This window comes from Balaenoptera borealis, assembly GCF_965194805.1.
Source record: "Balaenoptera borealis genome assembly, chromosome: 11".
Taxonomy (NCBI): domain Eukaryota; kingdom Metazoa; phylum Chordata; class Mammalia; order Artiodactyla; family Balaenopteridae; genus Balaenoptera; species Balaenoptera borealis.
Genome location: NC_138868.1, coordinates 33,534,862 through 33,552,312, shown reverse-complemented (window position 1 = coordinate 33,552,312; position 17,451 = coordinate 33,534,862). Strand labels below are relative to the sequence as shown.

The 17,451-nt window shown below is 34.3% G+C and overlaps 1 protein-coding gene across 3 annotated transcripts in view; it reads left to right on the top strand.

Annotated features, from left to right (window-relative positions):
• Positions 1-17,451, top strand: part of LUZP2 (leucine zipper protein 2) — a 911,611-nt gene that overhangs the window by 681,190 nt on the left and 212,970 nt on the right. For all 3 annotated transcript variants that reach the window (XM_082342495.1, XM_082342494.1, XM_082342493.1), the window contains exons 3-5: positions 621-691; positions 6,755-6,836; positions 13,200-13,262. In XM_082342495.1, the coding sequence (XP_082198621.1) occupies positions 6,762-6,836; positions 13,200-13,262 (138 nt within the window). In that variant the 5' untranslated portion in view covers positions 621-691; positions 6,755-6,761. The remainder of the gene's footprint in view (positions 1-620; positions 692-6,754; positions 6,837-13,199; positions 13,263-17,451) is intronic.

The following is a 17,451-nucleotide window of genomic DNA, read 5'->3' as shown; positions in this document are numbered from 1 at the left end:
AATTCACAGTCTGTCAATGCTGAATTTGCCAGAGTAAATAAACAGTAATGACTGAGGTGGTATTTTTTTTTCTTTAATACACTATCTATACAGAACAGTTACAATTTTAAATGGCCCTAGTTTTTCTATGCATTCTAATGCGTTACTCATAAATAATAGACAAGACCAAACAGGTGCATGCCATTTGACTGCTTTCATCCTGATGTATTATTACTTAGCTTATTTAGGGAGGCCTTTTATGTCCCCTTGTGTTTGTAGAAACTATGCCAGAACCAGCTTAACATGCCTGCAGAGAACATAGTAAAACTTCAAATGAAGAGCAGAAGATATGTTTTATATTCACTTATAAAGAGACCTAGGTATTTGGATAGTACTTTCTCCTCCACTGAACCTCTAAAGGCTGAATCTCAGTTCATTCCCTTTCACTCACTGTGTAGCACTTGCACCACTTGGTGTCATAAATTGTGCATCCTGAGAGCCATGGGGACCATCATGGCCTCGTTTGCACATTCTTATTTCAGGGCCTAAGTGCAGCCACACCTTGTGCCATAAACACAAAAGTAAAGTAAGCTTCAATTTATCGCCTGAATAAGACTTCCTTTTCCCACTTTTCTTATCAGAATTTGAAAAACGATGAGAAATCTACCAAAACTGATGTTCAGAAGCTTCTGGAAATAGGTCAGAAACAAAGGTAAGGCTGTGTTTTCCTTTTATTTTCTTAGTTCTTTTTCTCCATAGCCAAACTCCATGCAGAGACTTCACAAGAAGTTTATTCTAAATGCATTCATTTCTTTATATTCTTACTTACACTTTAATGTATAAGAATCTTGTTCAAATGCAGATCGTTATAACATAAGTGTAGGATGGCGCTTGAGATTCTGCATTTCTAACACGTTCCCTGGTGATGGGTGATCCCGATACTGATGCTGCTTGTCTGCAGATCTCCATTCAACTGTTAAGGATCTGGAGTACTTTCCTTTATTGTCCCACTAAGATGGGCCCACATAAGTCTGCCCATCAGTAGGTCCAATAACAATGACATCAGTGGGCTGTTTTCTTGGTTTGTGGGTTTTTTTTCTTTTTCAGATTCTGTGATCTGAAGTTTATAACTTGTAGAGGATTTTGGCCATTTTTAATAGTATCAAAACTTGATCGTGGAGATAGTGGTGGGGGGTGGTAAGAAATGGGGTAAACAATGCAGTAGAATTGGAACAGTTTTATTATTGTTGCCGTGTTTATTTTGGAAGGAAGTGAACTATGAGCTAGATTTCTATGCAGTATTAAAAAAACTATATGACTTGAAATTGCTTCTCAAGAAAAAAAAAAAAAAAGCCAAGATATTTTAAGGTAGAAACAAGCCAGCATTTGTTATTTGTTATACGTTTACTAGAGGCTCTACTAGATGCTTTATATATTTTTTTCTTGTTTCAACACCACAAGTATAGATTAAATATTATTGTCCCCATTCAGTAAATGGGAAATTGTTGCTCAAAATGCTTAAGTGAATTGATGAGAGTTGTGTTAATTGGAATTTGCTTTGCTGTGTCTTACCCATAGCCATACCCTTTCAAGATAGTTTACTGATCTAAAGCAAAAAGCTGTTTAAAAAGTTGACAGATGCTGCACTATGTAGTCCCTTCTCACCATCTTCTATCTTCTCCACTGTCCTTGCCTCTTGACCCAGAAACCTCATGGCATTGAGGCGATGACATGTTAAAACTCAAATCAAGCATCTTATATTGACTCTTGTTATTATTTAAATGGAATCATTATTTATTGAACATGAAATTCTCTCCAAAGTCCAATATTAAAAAGATGTCATATAAAATATGGGTCTGAGCATGTTTCCAAAATTACATGATTTTAAATTATTTTATTGGTTTGAAATAATCCACTTTTTAAAACACCTGTGCTCAATATCACACAAGTATTTGTGATTCACTGAGTTAGTGGAGAATTATAAACAATATTTTTAATAGAAATAGCTAGTCAAAATGCTACCAAGTCTAAGCTCGTACTACTCCCTGCACAGCAGGCCAGTAATCGAGAGACGAGTTCTTGAGGCAAGAAATAGTGACTTTATTCAGAAAGCCATAAAAACTGAGAAGATCATGGGCTTGTGCCTCAAAGAACCATCTTGCCTGAGTTAGAATTCAGGCTCCTTTTATACTAAAACGGCAGCCTCTGCAGGGGATGTGTTAATTTCTTCCTCCCTGCAGTCATTCACAGGTAGACCTGGTCAGGATGTTTCCTGTGAGCTAAACAAAGGTATTTTAGCTTAATGCTCATTACCTGGGATGCAGGGTTCCCAGAGATGGACCATTATGTATAATTTAAGCTTATAGGCAACGTCCCTTTAGTGATCAACTTGTAATAGAATACAAAAGTTTCTTCCCTATTACAAAAACAGACCAAGAGTCATTGAAAATTATCACTTTTTGTAGAGTCTTCCATGTTGGGAAAAGATAATAAACAAAAACATAAAAATAGAAATGACTTCTGCATAATGCATGTGCAATACCAGTGAGAGGGTTGCGGTGACTGAAGAAGACAGATTGAGGCAGGAAAGATCAGAAAATAAAGCTGTTGTGCATAGACTGGGACCACTCTTAAAGGTTAGCTCAGAGTGGACTTCTGCATAAGCAACAGAAAACCCATTCATGTAGCTCTGTAAAAGAATGATATAATTAAAGAATTATATTAGGGGAATTATTCTGACAACATTGTTCAAGGCAGGAAGAAAGAGACATAGACCAGGCTGAGGAAAGGTCCCCTAGAGAAGAGACAGAGAGATCTCATCAGTGAGGACCATGGAGTGAAACAGCAACGAGATCAGCCTTTCTTTATTGCAGGAGAGACACAGATGAAGAGACAGGCTTATGCATGATGTGAATAAGGAAAAACCTATTCCTTTAGCTTACTGATATTTTCTTAAATTATCTATGGTTGTTTCTACATGACACACAAAATATCCAGGCAAATGAGGAAAAACATGGTTAGAGTTATTAAGAATTTCAGGCCATCATCTATACATTTGGCATGGTACACAGATAGCCAGATGATGGACCAAGTTTTTCAATGAATGTGTTAAATGGAGCGTATATTTTGGTATTGTGATTTCAAAGTTTTATCCAAAATTATAAAATTTGTTAAAATGCATAACTTGTATAATGTACACAAAGTCAGCATGGAAAATTCAATAAATCCTAACAATAGGTGATTTCTCAAAAGTATAATACATTTGATATATTAGTTTTTGCTGTTTAGTTAGAAAGAGTTATAAAAATCATGGCTATCTGAATGTGAAGGAGGCTATGTATCTCATTTCCAAAATACAAGAGATTAATAAAAAGTAAAAGAGAAAAAAATTATCTCAGACTATAAAAAGTATTAACTGATGGCAAATTTAGAAGTACTATCAGAGCCTGAAAGACTAAAATGTATTGCAGATGCCATTTGGCTATACACCCAGTTCTCAGTAACTCCATGTCCTCGGGGATCCTTGCCACCTGGCCCTTACCTGGCGAAGTGGTCCCTAGAAGTCATGCTGCTTTTATGTGTCTCTGACATCACTGGCTACAGTTAATTACCTCATAGGTGTCTACCAAAACAAAACTGAATCAGTTAGAATTTCCTTCTTGGAATTGTAACCAACAGGCAACTAATAAAGTCCCTCTGTGTAGCTGTACTAGATTGTAAGTAAGTAAACGCAGAGGATATGGCATGGTCGTAAACAACCAGGTAGTGAGAGCAGCATGTCTTTCTGCCAGAGAGGTACAGAGAAAGGAATGTGTATATGTGTGTTTGTGTGTGTAGTGTATGTGTGTGTGTGTGCACATGCATGCATACTCTTACATGAGAAGGAGAAAGTTGCATTGACTCTTGATTATTACATTTCAGAAATATTTAGACAGCTTAGGTAATATTCATAGAAGAGTCCTCCGGTTGATGGAAAGACTTTTAAGCCATACTATGTGAGGAGTGAGAGTATGTAACCAAAATATAGAGACCCTGGGAGATAGGAGAGTACCCTGAAGTTTCTGAAAAGCTGTCTTGAAAATAAAAAGGAGTAAAACATTTTACTCTCTACGGTGGATGGTGGGTGGAGATTTTGAGAAGGCAGTTTTGGACTCTGTGTACTAATGGATTTTAGTATATCGAGTTCTCTGTAAAGGAAAAGAATGCCTGAGATAGTGGCAAGGTTTCTGTCTGTGATGTTATGACAATACAATCTGGTAACCACATGAAAAGAATACCTTCCTGTAGGGTGAGGTATTTTTATATTTATAATTGGGGATGGAAGATGTGTGAAACAGCTGCCTTTTAAAATCCCTTGTAACCATGAAATTCTATGCTAAAATGTACTCAACATCCGAGAAACCCTATCACAGTGTCGCTGGAGCCAACAGTTCTTTAGAATTCAAGCTTCAGTTCAGTGCCAAATAGGGCCCAAGAGTAGCTCTACATATTTTGTGCAAATCCCATTTGGTGGAGGGGGGTGGTCGGAGTAGAACTGAGCAAGTTGTGGGACAGGAGTTTGGGGCCACCTAAAGCATGGGAGCAGTGAGAATGTGCAGAAATAAGTCTGAAAAAGGAGATGGAGAGATTCAGAAGTTTCAAAAGTCCTGCTTTGCCTTTCTGTCTGATAGCTTTCCTCGCCATGAAAATGAGAAGAATTCTCTGCCTTCTCCAGTTTTAACAGCTTTTGCAACTTATTTTTTTCGTATTCCCTATTGCCTATAGATGTCAGTATGTGGGCATTTTTGAATATATATATATATATATACATATATAAACACTTATTTTAATTTTTATAAAATATATGAATTTTATCATTTAATTTTAAAATATATGTATCACTTTAAAATAAAAATGAGAATTTTAAAATCCAGAAATAACAAATAAGTATTACAAGATTTTATTATAACTTTTTTCTAGTTGGAAATATAATAGTCCTATTGCATTTTTATTCAGTACTTGTTGAAGATTTGAGTGTTAGGAATAGAATGTAGATCCTTCCTTCTTTCTTTCTCTCTGTCTGTCTCCCTCAATAGGGGTAGTATAATGACTCTCTAGAATTTGAGCACATAGGCTGCAGAACACAATTACACCACCTCTTTATGTATCAGTTTTCCATTTTATGGAGTGCCTGGTATACTGTAAGCCTACAATATATGTAAATATTACTATTATTTTGTATTATATTATGCCACACATGCTCTTTGTGGAAAATATCAGGAGAAGTAATGGAAGTCTACATGTGAAACAATTCTGATAAATAAAACCTGTTTGAGGCTGTAATGGAAGCTGAGAATTAAAATCCACTTTAAGCAAAAACATGTTAAAGCTTTACCCAAACAAGCATAAATCATCTAAAAACCAAAGTGACTGTAATTATTGTATAACTTGTTCCTGTTATACGTTGCCTTGATAAACAAGATCCAGATTGATTCCAGCGATCGTATAGACTCTCATGGATATTCCTAAAATTGAAACTGGGACCTAATAGTTTCTAGAGTAAGAAATCTGGAGACATCATTAAGTCCTTCTGGATGAAAGAGCAGCTTGTGGTTGTGCAGGATGTGGTGGTCAAAGCATGAACACAGAGACCTCAAGTGGTGCCAGTGGTTGTGATAATGGTCTCGTGTATTAAGTGATTATTTTCCAGGCATTTGCTAAGCATTTTGCCTATATTACATCTTCTAAACCTCACTATAAACCTATGAGGTAGTTCTATTATTGTGCCCATTTATAGGTGAAAAAAAAAATGAGTCTAAGAACGTGCTTTCCTATCCCATAGTCTCTCTATTGTGGTTATACACCAAGAAAATATTTTTGTTCCAGAAGTTGTCTTTTGGCTCTAGTCTGGGAATTTTAGTTTGTGTGCTGCTAAGACTAGAAAAGGTTTCTGTTTGGTTGTTGCTGTTGCTTTGAAGGAGTTTATTCCTCTAGCCATACTTAACACACACCTACACACACACTCACTCATATACTGTTATTGGCTATCTGAACTTTTTGAAGTGATAGCTTAGGTGATAAAATGAAGGCACAGAAATATAATAAAATTTGTCATAATTGATAAAATCCTAAACCCTTGAGGGGAATTCATATTTATGAAAATATTTATATTTTTAATGTGAGACAGGGTCCATATGTCCTACTGAACTTGAGACACAATATGTATATATGTGCAGACATGTATTTTTTATTATCCCCAATAAATGAGGCAGCTTTCGCATTAAAAATAAGTCTTTTTTCTCTTTGTTTTTACAAAAAGTCTCAGACCTTATACAGGATGTCTAAAACAAAATGCTTTAGAATTAGTTAATGTAGAGCATCCAAGGGAATGATAATTTTATCCCATCAGCAAGTCTATGGTAACTTTTTTTTCTAAACAGCATGTTCACACCCTGGCATGCTGTCACTAAAATTAGCTTTCTAACTCTAATTATTATATCGATTTGATTTAACACATTATGCAGCTCACAGATGATTCACACAGTAGCATTCTTATACGACACAATAGCAAGGCAATTTCCCTTAAATACAGCTTGCTTTTAGTGCTTGCATGGGAGAGAAGACTCTTTATTACCAGAGTCCTGAGATACATCTTGTACGTTTAACCGTGGCTCTATATATTCTAGTTATGTTTCCTAAATGTATATATACAGCAAAACCTCTTTTCATCATGTAAATAGGAAATAAGAGATTTATATCATGTCTCTCTTTTGCTCTCTATTTTCTACTAAACAAGAGAACAAATGAAGTCTCTCCAGGAGGCCCTGGAAAATCAGCTTAAAGAGACAACTGAGAAAGCAGAAAAACAGCAGGCTACTGTAAGTGTTTCTTTTCTGTGTCCTTTGCTTTGGGGCTGGAAAATTGTTAAATTTTCCCTAAAATCATTATGGAACAAATACACCTGTGACAAATATAAATGAAAGTACAATGAAAAAAACACAATCAACAAGATTACAAAAATACTTAGCAGCAATAATTCCAAAAAAATATTTTCATTGTATTTGATTCTTAGGGGTCTTCTGATTCCCAACCCTTATTTATGGATGAAAAACTCAGGGCAAGAGTGTTGGTGTCGGGCCCCCTATCAGTGGCTCTTGAATTTTGGGGTGTGACCTTGAACTAAGTTAAGCTATACAGATCCCTAAGCCATACCCAACATCCACTGAATAGACATCTCCCAAGGGTGGAGCCACACCATCTGCCTACTTAATCAACTACTGATTCTGAGACACCCCAAAGTTTAAGAATCAAACTTCTCTCCAGGTTTTCTCTCTCAAAATGATGTTCTATTGACCCTCACGTTTCAATTCTTATAACTAATATTCACCATGGGCAGGAGAGATGGTGCTCTGGATAGCAGTGCTAAAAACTAGGTTTCTACCTCATTCCCCACATGCACTTATGTACCATTTATGGAGATTGAACCTTTGATCTTGTTCGAGGACCTGAATCTATTTCAAAATATAGTATATTAATAGAAAATTTGAGGTATAGTAAGACCAATAGATCAGGAAACAACTACCTTTGGAAAGATAGTTTATTTCTCACAGTTCCCAAGAGGGGGGCATGCCACATGACCGGGGACCACGCAGGGAAGCACCGGGTCAGGCACAAGGCAAAGGAAGGTGGGGAAACTGTGGACAAGAGCCTTTACTGTGGTTTCTGTGGGAAGGAATGGGCTAGGCAGGGTAAGCAGGCCTAGGATTGGCCCATTTGAATGACTTCAGCAGGCTCTGGGGCACAGGGACTATTTGTCTCGTCCCGGCCCTGGGGTGATTAAGGCAGGTGGATAGTCGCCTGAAGTGTGAGAACCCAGTACAAGGGGTGGCTGGAGTTCTAGGCTCTGTATTGGTTAGTGTGTATTTGAAAAGTATACCACCAGGAAGAGTTGGTGGGGAAGGAGCAGCGATGAGGAAGGCAGGATGTCAAGATAGGATGACTCAAGCATATTATTGGGTTGTCCATAACAAGGCTAGTCTGCGTATATATGTAAGGTAGATGTTAAAGCATCAAGTTTACAGAAGCTAGAAACAGGACTAATACAAGGTCTCCATCCAGGTTGATTACCTGGGATCCCAGCCCCTTTAAGAATTGTCATCCTGCCTTTCTTTTGCAAGTCTTCCTTGAATAATCTGGATTAGGGTATATAAAGTTTTGCTTCTGAAACTTAGCCCTGTCTGTCATCTGGGGTATCTGCTTCTTAGAGACAGTCTTTGTTATAATGGCTGTTGATTCTCCTGGGTGCAGGATTATTTCTTGTTAATAAATTCACTGTTATCTATCCAGCCCACCTGTAAGGATTAGCATCTTTGTTCTTCTCTGTTATGCCATGGCAACACTCACTGCTAACCTACAAGGTGTCCTAGTGTCTGGCTCTTTGGACAGCGGGTGTTACATAAAAGAACAGACATATTTTTAGGACTATCATGTTGATTCCTCTCCTCAAAATCTGACCCAGCATAAGGAGCAACCCTAATTGCAATCCCATTTCTTTCTTGACCTATCACATTTAATCTCAACTTCTTCATAGCCCAGTCACAAATAATGACAGTTAGAACAGAATAGAAGTATTCACACATACTGTTTTCTCAGATTCTCACAATAAAACTGAACACTACTGTTGTTGTTGTTGTTGTTGTTTTTCTGAAAATGAATAACTCTTGCTTGTATTTATACAGCTAGCATTTGGAGAAGCCAAGGTATGAACCTGTGCTTATTCCAATATGTTATGCACACTGTGTCTAACATCCCAAAAGAAGAAAGCTCTAACATTTGAAAGAGCTCAACAAAAGTTAGAAGAGTCAAGTATGGCAAAAGTGGGGACAAAGGATGCATAGTTGGGAAGAAGGAGGAGACAGGACTGGCCGAGTCAGCTTTATCCTCACCTCAGAATCCTTGTAGTGCTTTTCTTAAAGTTCAGCATTGAATCTTGAGGGAGGATTTTCCTCTCCCACCCCAAAATACTCTACTAAACCAGAAACACCCTATATGTATTCATAACCTAACATGTGCTACAGAATAAGAATATTCTGGGTTTAAATTCCTAGTGGAGCATCTACTCTCTGTAAATTTGAGTAAGCTCTTTAACTTCTGCAAGTTTCCTTATTTGAAGAATTTGGGGAATAATTAAAAGTAAAATAACATACATAATTTCCCTAAAATTATATCTGGCATATAGTAGATAGTAGAATCTAAACTAAATTTGATCTACTCAATAGAAAGAAAAAAATAAAATAATAAAATAAATAAATTATCCAATTGAAAGAAAAATGTAGGCAAAAGAATTACTGTTGGCAAAAGTTTCAATGTATTAGAAATAACAAAAATTTAAATGGGTTAATTTTAATAATAATTTTTAAAAGACACAGAATAACTACAATTAAGAAATTAGGACAATATATGCAAATGTGCTAATTTTAACAACTGAGAAGACCACATACTTAAAATAAGCAATATAGGAAAATATATGCAAAACAACATAAAAGAAGTAAATGATTGACAGCAATATTAATGCTGACAAATAGAATTTAAAGCACAAATATAATGTAAGAGAAAGCATTATATGCTAGCAAAGAAAAATAAATAAATAAAATGAGGTGGTTATAGTTATAACCATCATAAACATAAATGTACTTAACAAATCAGCTTCCATATCCATCAATCTATAAGTGAAGGGAGAAATAGGCAAATACAAAGATCTTAAAAATACAACTGGTAGTAATAAATATTAGATATATAGAGAAATCTCTAAAAAAGTGACTATATTCTTTTTAAGCACATGCAGAACATCTATAGAAATTTTATAGAAATGTAATATGTATAATACAAAGTTATATACGTTCAAAAATATGACTAGCATATACACTATGTTATTCAATCCTTTTGTTATAAAATTTAAAATAAATTTTTATAAATGGTTAAACAATTCTTTATGTTTGGAAAATATATAACACATTTTCTAATAACCCTTCGGTTAATAAGAAATAATAAAAGAAATAAAGAAATACTTAGTAATAGTGAAGATACTACATGCCAATATAATAATTGACAGCTTTAAATGCATTTTTCCAGAAAAATAAAACATTAGCAACATAAATTCAAGAAGTTATTTAAAAAGCAAAACATCAGTGCAATAAAGAGAGTATTATAAAGACTAGTGAAGACAATAATAAAATAGAAAACAAAATAAGGTAAATTTAAGTCCTTTGAAAAGACTATGATAAAAGACTTTAAGATATGAGAAAGATTAAGAATAGAAAGACTCAAATTTTAAAATGTTGAATTAAAAAAAGAGCTAAGAGTCATAAATGTAATAGGAATTCAAACCAATAAGGTATTACGAGCAACAGTTCCCTGATACATTTAAAAATGTACATGTAAATTTCTAGATAAATAAATATAAAATGCTAAAATTTCTGCAAGAAGAAATTCAGCACTTGAATAGCTGAACACAGTTGGAATTTTATTATGCTAAAAGACCCCCTTTCCCAAGTATTTCAAAGCCAGAAGGTTTTCATGGTGACTTCTACTAATTTTTAAATATCAGTTAACTTCAAATATAGGCAAATATTTTCTGGAAAATTGAAAAAATTTGAAAACTTTCATCTCATTTTACAAACTTCATCAGTTATGATTCCAAAATCAATCAATGGCTATATGTGTAAACTAATAGCTATTTTTCTACTAATGACTGTACATGTAAAAGGTCTACAAGAACAAATTCAAGACTATATTAACAAAATATATCATCATGATCAATAAATGCAAATACCTGCAGAAATAAATAATACTTATCTTTTGGAGGGAATGTGTTTATGTTTTGAATTGAATGACTGATATTTTCTAAGTCAAAGTCCAGAAAGAGATGACAGAAAGCTTAACAAATATGGGAATAACGTATATTTAGTAAAAGCGTGATTTTTTTTTAATGTGCATCTGGTGGAATCTAGGAAGAGATAGATTTCATACTACTGGGACTCATCACTTCCAAACTTCGGTAAAGACTCAAACTGTTTGTGCTTTTTCTACCTATTTGAGGATTCTAGGTTAACTAAGGATTAAATAAGTATATATTTTAATTGTTGCAAATCATTCAACAATTATTCTTTCTGCTAGGAAGACTATAGTTGATGTAGTTGGAAGTTGGATAAGAAGGGGAGAATGAAATAATTGTAATTGCTCACTCTCAAATAGAGGGAAAACACTTGGATTTGATTCTGTAAATATTGTGCTATTTTAGATTTAAGAGCAGATACTCTTATGTGCTGCCCTTGATTATATATCTAATTACTAAATTGAACTATCTCCCTAATGGGACAATGAGTGTGACTCACATTTTCAGGTTGCTCCGAGGATCTTCATAATTCAAATGTAAGCTTGAAAATTGTTATGACCAAAATGATGGACATAGTGGTTCTCAGGCTTCTCCTTCTGCTTTACATGTAGTTGGACCATCAAAAATTGTTTGGTTTAGGTTTTGTTACCTTTTGAGGAAATGGTAATACAAGGACGCCTACACAAGCCAGAAAAGACAAGGTGTTAATACATGTTGTAAAGCTTTACAGATGCACAACAAATATAATGTACAGAAAGTGAACAAGACTACTATACATCAAATCCAGGATAGTGGTTACCTCTGGGGGGAGGGGAGGAACAAAAATTAGGTGGGGCTTTAATAGTACTATAACATTTTCTTTACAAGGTCTGAAGAAAATTGGACAAAGCATTTATATATATTTATTCTTAGGGTGGGCCCAGAAGCATTTTACATAGTATTACTCTTGTTTTTTTGTTTATGTTTGAAAGGTCTCAGAACTATTTTTTTAATGTGTATATATATGGTAAAAATTAACTTTACTCCTAAATTTGATTTCCACTGACTTAATCTATCTCTAGAGATAATCCACATTACCAGTCTCTTTTGCATCATTCCAGAAATCCTCTAAGACTATGTTATCCAATATATAACCACCAGATACATGAGGCTTTTGAGCATTATAAAATGGCTAGTCCAAATTGAGATATGCTGTACGTGTAAAACACACATTCTAAAGATATATTGCAAAAAAAAAGTCAATTTATCATCATTAATCCATTACATGTCAAATGATACTATTTTGAATATATTGAATTAAATAACATATATCAGTAAAATTAATTTTACCTGTTCCTTTTACTTTTTAAAAAAATGTGACTGGCAGAAAATTGAAAATTGGAGAAATTAAATGTTTCATCCACTGTCATACATTCACATAAATAGTGAACCCTCAGTGACCATAGAGTCTCATATTTTAGCTACTGTGCTATACTGACCTTTATCAAAGTAGTCAGGCAGATAAAGATGCAATGTTTATACAGGTACAGTTTGAATAACTGGCCTAAGGGTGCAGATTCTGACAATATCATATTCAGCAGGAAACATCATGGTTTCTCTGGTACAGTATTTATAACGTTCCATGCTTTTGAGGTCAGGAGCATCGCTATGCAATTGCTCTCAAACCTGGCCTTATATAAAAATTACCTGGAGCATGTTTTAAGAAAAGAGATTCCTAGGCCCAACCCTAGAATTTAGCTTTGTTTAAGAACCATATTTTTAAAAATTGAGGTTTAGACAAGTAAGCGAATCACAGTCATAACATGCATTTCTCAATTTTTAAAATTTTTTTTAACTTTTTTATTATGGAGAATTTCAAACTTACACAAAAGTGGAAGGAGTAGTGTAATAAATCCCCATGAATCCATCAATTAGCTTCAAGAATTAGCAACACATGGCCAATCTCATCTCAAGCATATTCTCTTGTCCCCTCTTCATTTTTTTTTATGCAGTGGGTCCTTGTTGGTTATTTATTTTACATATAGCAGTGTGTACAAGTCAATCCCAAACTCCCTAACCATCTCTGCCCCCCAGATGAACTTACTTACAAAACAGAAACAGACTAAATTTTTTTTTAAAAAAATAATCTTTTATTACATAAGAAAAAGTTATGTGATATAACTAGTGGATATATTTATGAATTGGGCAATAAAAATTTGGTTAATGAAAAATTTAACTCTTTGTTCTTTTTCAGTATTTGTTGACAAAGAGATAATTTTATTATACTTCAAAAATTGTGAAAATAAATTTATAAAAGCTATAGAAATGAATTTGAAATATGTCTACATGATATTCTATTTATTTTCAGATTGCTTTTTTAAAGACTGAAATGGAGAGAAAGAACAAAATGATCCGAGATCTCCAAAATGAGGTAAGACATATTTCAGGAAAATTTCATACAAGTCAAAGAATATACACAAACAAACGTATTGATTTGCCATAAGCTCTGGGGTATGATCACATGCAAGTATGTCCTTTAGTTAAGTACTAATGGAGAGGAACTATAAGGTTAAAACTTGAGTATATAATCCCTACTTTAACATATATTTGATAATGTTATTAGTTCATACATCTCCAGGTCATTTTCCCTTCTAATTTTATTTTGCTTGGGCAATGTTAAAAATTTATTTTTATTTTATAAATGTATTTGTCTACCAAATGACATCACAGGCACTGAAGAAGAGAGCTAGTTAGAAATGGACCTTATGTTAGGAAAAGTCAATCTAGAATGAAAAATTTATGTGAGGTAATCTTAGAGTGATGTAGATTTGAAATAAATAAGCTGTAACAGCTTTCCTTACAGCCTTTAAAATGTAATGATCCTATAAAATGCTGTATGCTTTTTCCTCCTTTTGACTTTTTGTCTACCCTGTTACATAACTACTTTATTTTCTAAAATTTCTCCATCACATTTGTATTGCCACCTTTTTATTTCTTTTTTTTTCCTTGAATGAAATTAGTTATTTAGAACTATTAAACCATGATTAATTAATGATACATTTTCTTTTATCAATCCCAGTAAGGTGGATTTTAAATCCCAAATCAACTGCTTTAGCCATTTCTAGTCTCCTTTATTCCCCTTCCTTCCTCCCTCCCTCCCTTCCTTCCTCCAATTTTTTGAGACATTTCAAATACAGATGAGCTACATTATTCCTATATCATTTCCACCTTGATGCCCAGGTTAAAAAATAGACTATACAAATGCCTTGGTATCAAGATTCAGCATCTCTACTCTGATTATGACATTAAAATGGTTTATCAAATGTGCAAAAAGATGTATAGAAAAAAGGAAAACAAGAAAAGTTTTAAGTGTCTTTCTTATGATTCTATTGTATTTTCATTTCTTTCTAATGATTGTTTTCTTCTGAGTCTTCTTAAGAAAGTCTAATGAGATGGACCTGATAATGTTTTCCCTGAGGCCTAAATCTTGGATTTACTGTTTATGGTGGAAAATGTCAGTAAACTAGAGTTACTGAAATACTGGTTGTACTAGATAATTGCTTGTTCACTGGGGCTCAGAGAGGGCCCGATTACTGAAGTCTAAAACTTTCCATGGATCATTTAAGACAAAGGGAACGTTTAAAACAATGTTAAAGCCAGTATTAAAATAGGAAAGAAAGTACATTTGGATGTGTACACACACATCCATGCACACACACACACACGCACACAACAACATGAACCCTGTTGTATAAGAATGAGAGGATTATGGGCTAATTTATATCTCTGTGTATGTATTATCAGTTAACTTTTCATCTTACATAATTTTTTAAAAATCTAGAATTTAAGGAGGAAGCTCTTTTAAAACCAAGCTATAAATTATTCATATCAGGTACCTATGAGGATTAACAAAATATTTTATTTCCTTCCATGGGATCATTTTTTAAGTTTAATATTAATTTTCTAAGTGTATAGGCTAGAATAATTAAAAAAGCAATACAACTCTTCAGAAGTAATGGCTGCCAAATGTAAGCTTTGTAATTAAATTTGCTACTATTTACTTTCATCATATTGAAAATCTGCAAGATGATACTTGATAACCAGAAAAGTCTTTGACTTCTCGAACAAAACCTAATGGTGAACATATATTATCAACTGAATGCTTTCAATTTGGCTCCTTTTTATTAATTCCTTGAAATTTTAGATTTGTTATTTTGACAAATAATCAGTATGTAGAGGTTGAACAAAATACTTGGCCCATACTCTGCACAGTAAAATTATATGGACACTGCCTGAAAGATTTTTGTTCAGGAGTAATAAAATAAAAAGGCAAATTGATTAAACAAAATACAGAGAGGTGAGGGAGATCATACAGGTATAAAGACATTTCTGGGAGAAGATCGGAATCTCCTGAATGACTTCTGAGTGAGGATATTGGGGAAGTCCCAATTTAAGAAGGGACTTTTGAAAAATTATTAAAGAATGATCGGTATTTTTTTCATATGTGAAGGTAAATATCTTAAAAGGCACTTTTATGTTAGCAGCTAGGCATTTAGTTTTTAAGATTTACCTCATCCCTTGGAGGGGGAAAATATTTAGATTTTATTTTTAGGCAAATGCTGTGTAGGGTGGAAAGCATTTTGATTTTTCCATCCAGGCAGTCATATCTGGAATGGAATACATGGGACCCCGTGATTCAAAGACTGTGTTCATAACTGGGAAAGAACATTGGAGAATATTTGGAGAATATGGATAGCAAAGTGAGAATGCAAGAGAAAAAGAAATAGGAGATTTTTTTTTTTTTTAACCAAGAAAGTTAAGAGTGAGACTGAAAAGAGTGTAGCTATGAGTTAACCACAGTATTTCAAGCTTCTTTATTTTATCTGTCTCTATGGGTATCTATGTCTTCACATGGACATCACATTTAACCTGTGTCTGGGATTGCTTTTACTCACAGAAGCTTTTTTTTTTTTTTTAATCTATTTCATTATTTTATTTTTGGCTGCGTTGAGTCTTCGTTGTTGCACGCGGGCTTTCTCTAGTTGTGGCGAGCGGGGGCTACTCTTTGTTGCGGTATGCAGGCTTATTGTGGTGGCTTCTCTTGTTGCAGAGCACGGGCTCTAGGCATGCGGGCTTCAGTAGTTGTGACACGTGGGCTCAGCAGTTGTGGCTCGCAGGCTCTAGAGTGCAGGCTCAGTAGTTGTGGCTCACGGGCCTAGTTGCTCCATGGCATGTGGGATCTTCCCAGACCAGGGCTTGAACCCGTGTCCCCTGCATTGGCAGGTGGATTCTTAACCATTGCGCCACCAGGGAAGCCCTCACAGAAGCTTTATTGAGATTTAGGGGGTCTCCAAATTTCAGGTCTAGGCCTTCTGCTTTTCTGCTTATATTCTCTTTCATGGAACATGCAAGTCAAATCTATTCTGCCATAGTGTGTATTTCTTGGTACCAAATCACCTTATTAGCAATTAATAAATGATGGAATGATGTCAGTAAAGTTTGAAAAATTGTGTTGGTTTATATGTAATTTTTCCCAACATGTTGAGGTTTGAAGCAATCAGGGGAAAGCCTTGTCAAATTTTAGGGAAAATTTTTATCATACAAAGACAAAAGAAAATATGCAGAAGGACCTCCCTTTAGTGCATGTAGTAGTGTTTTAGTGCCTTCAAAACATTTTTAAAAATGTTTCTTACTGCACCAAGATATCTGACTAAACTGTGAATATAGAAGACTCTAAGGCATTCCCCCATATTAAAATAAGAGATTAGTGAAAAATATGTATCAGAAATTAATTCTGATGATAATCTACTTTATTACAAGTCAATTCCCTTTAGGGTCTACATCTCAAAAGAGAAGACAGTAAATTCTAAGTGTAAGACTGGGCAAAGGATTGAGTATGATTTGGGGGATAAATGCTAGAAAATATTAAACTGTGGTTGTATTTTTGTTACTATTGTCATTATTTTGTTAATTTTATGATCACAAAATTACACAGTAAGTGGTCTTCCTCAATCACAATTTTCTCTTACATCCTGTATTTTTAGTGTACACATTTGCAGAATATGAGATTTCTCACAATGCAAACATTGATTTATAGTAGCTATCTCACCATTTTTTTAGTAACTTCCTAATCTGTCTCTAATTCTGATGTCTCTTATGTAATCCGTTTTATGCATTCAGTTACTTATTTTGCATTTTGTATTTGGATATTGCATGGTTACAGCAAATGTAAGAAGTTGTACCAGAAGGCAAAACAAAGAAACAAAAACACTTAGCCTTTCTTCTCTGACTTCCATAACTGCATCATCATGTGATATAGACGATATTATTGACTCCAAACTTAGAATTCTCTTTGACTTTGCACTTTTAAAACACCCTCTCTCTATTGTCATTTCTAATTTTCTTTAATTTTATCCATTGTTTCCCCTAGGATAAAATAAGTTTCTCTATAGTGGTTCCAGATATAAGAAAAGGATGAGTAGGATAATACATAGGTATTGAAATATTAGATAAATTAGCCATTGAGACAAGCGTCTCTGGTTAGTTTGAAACTCCTTAATGAAATGTGAGAGTTTGCTAATGTTCAGGACTTTTCAAAGGAGTACGTAGCTACAAATACT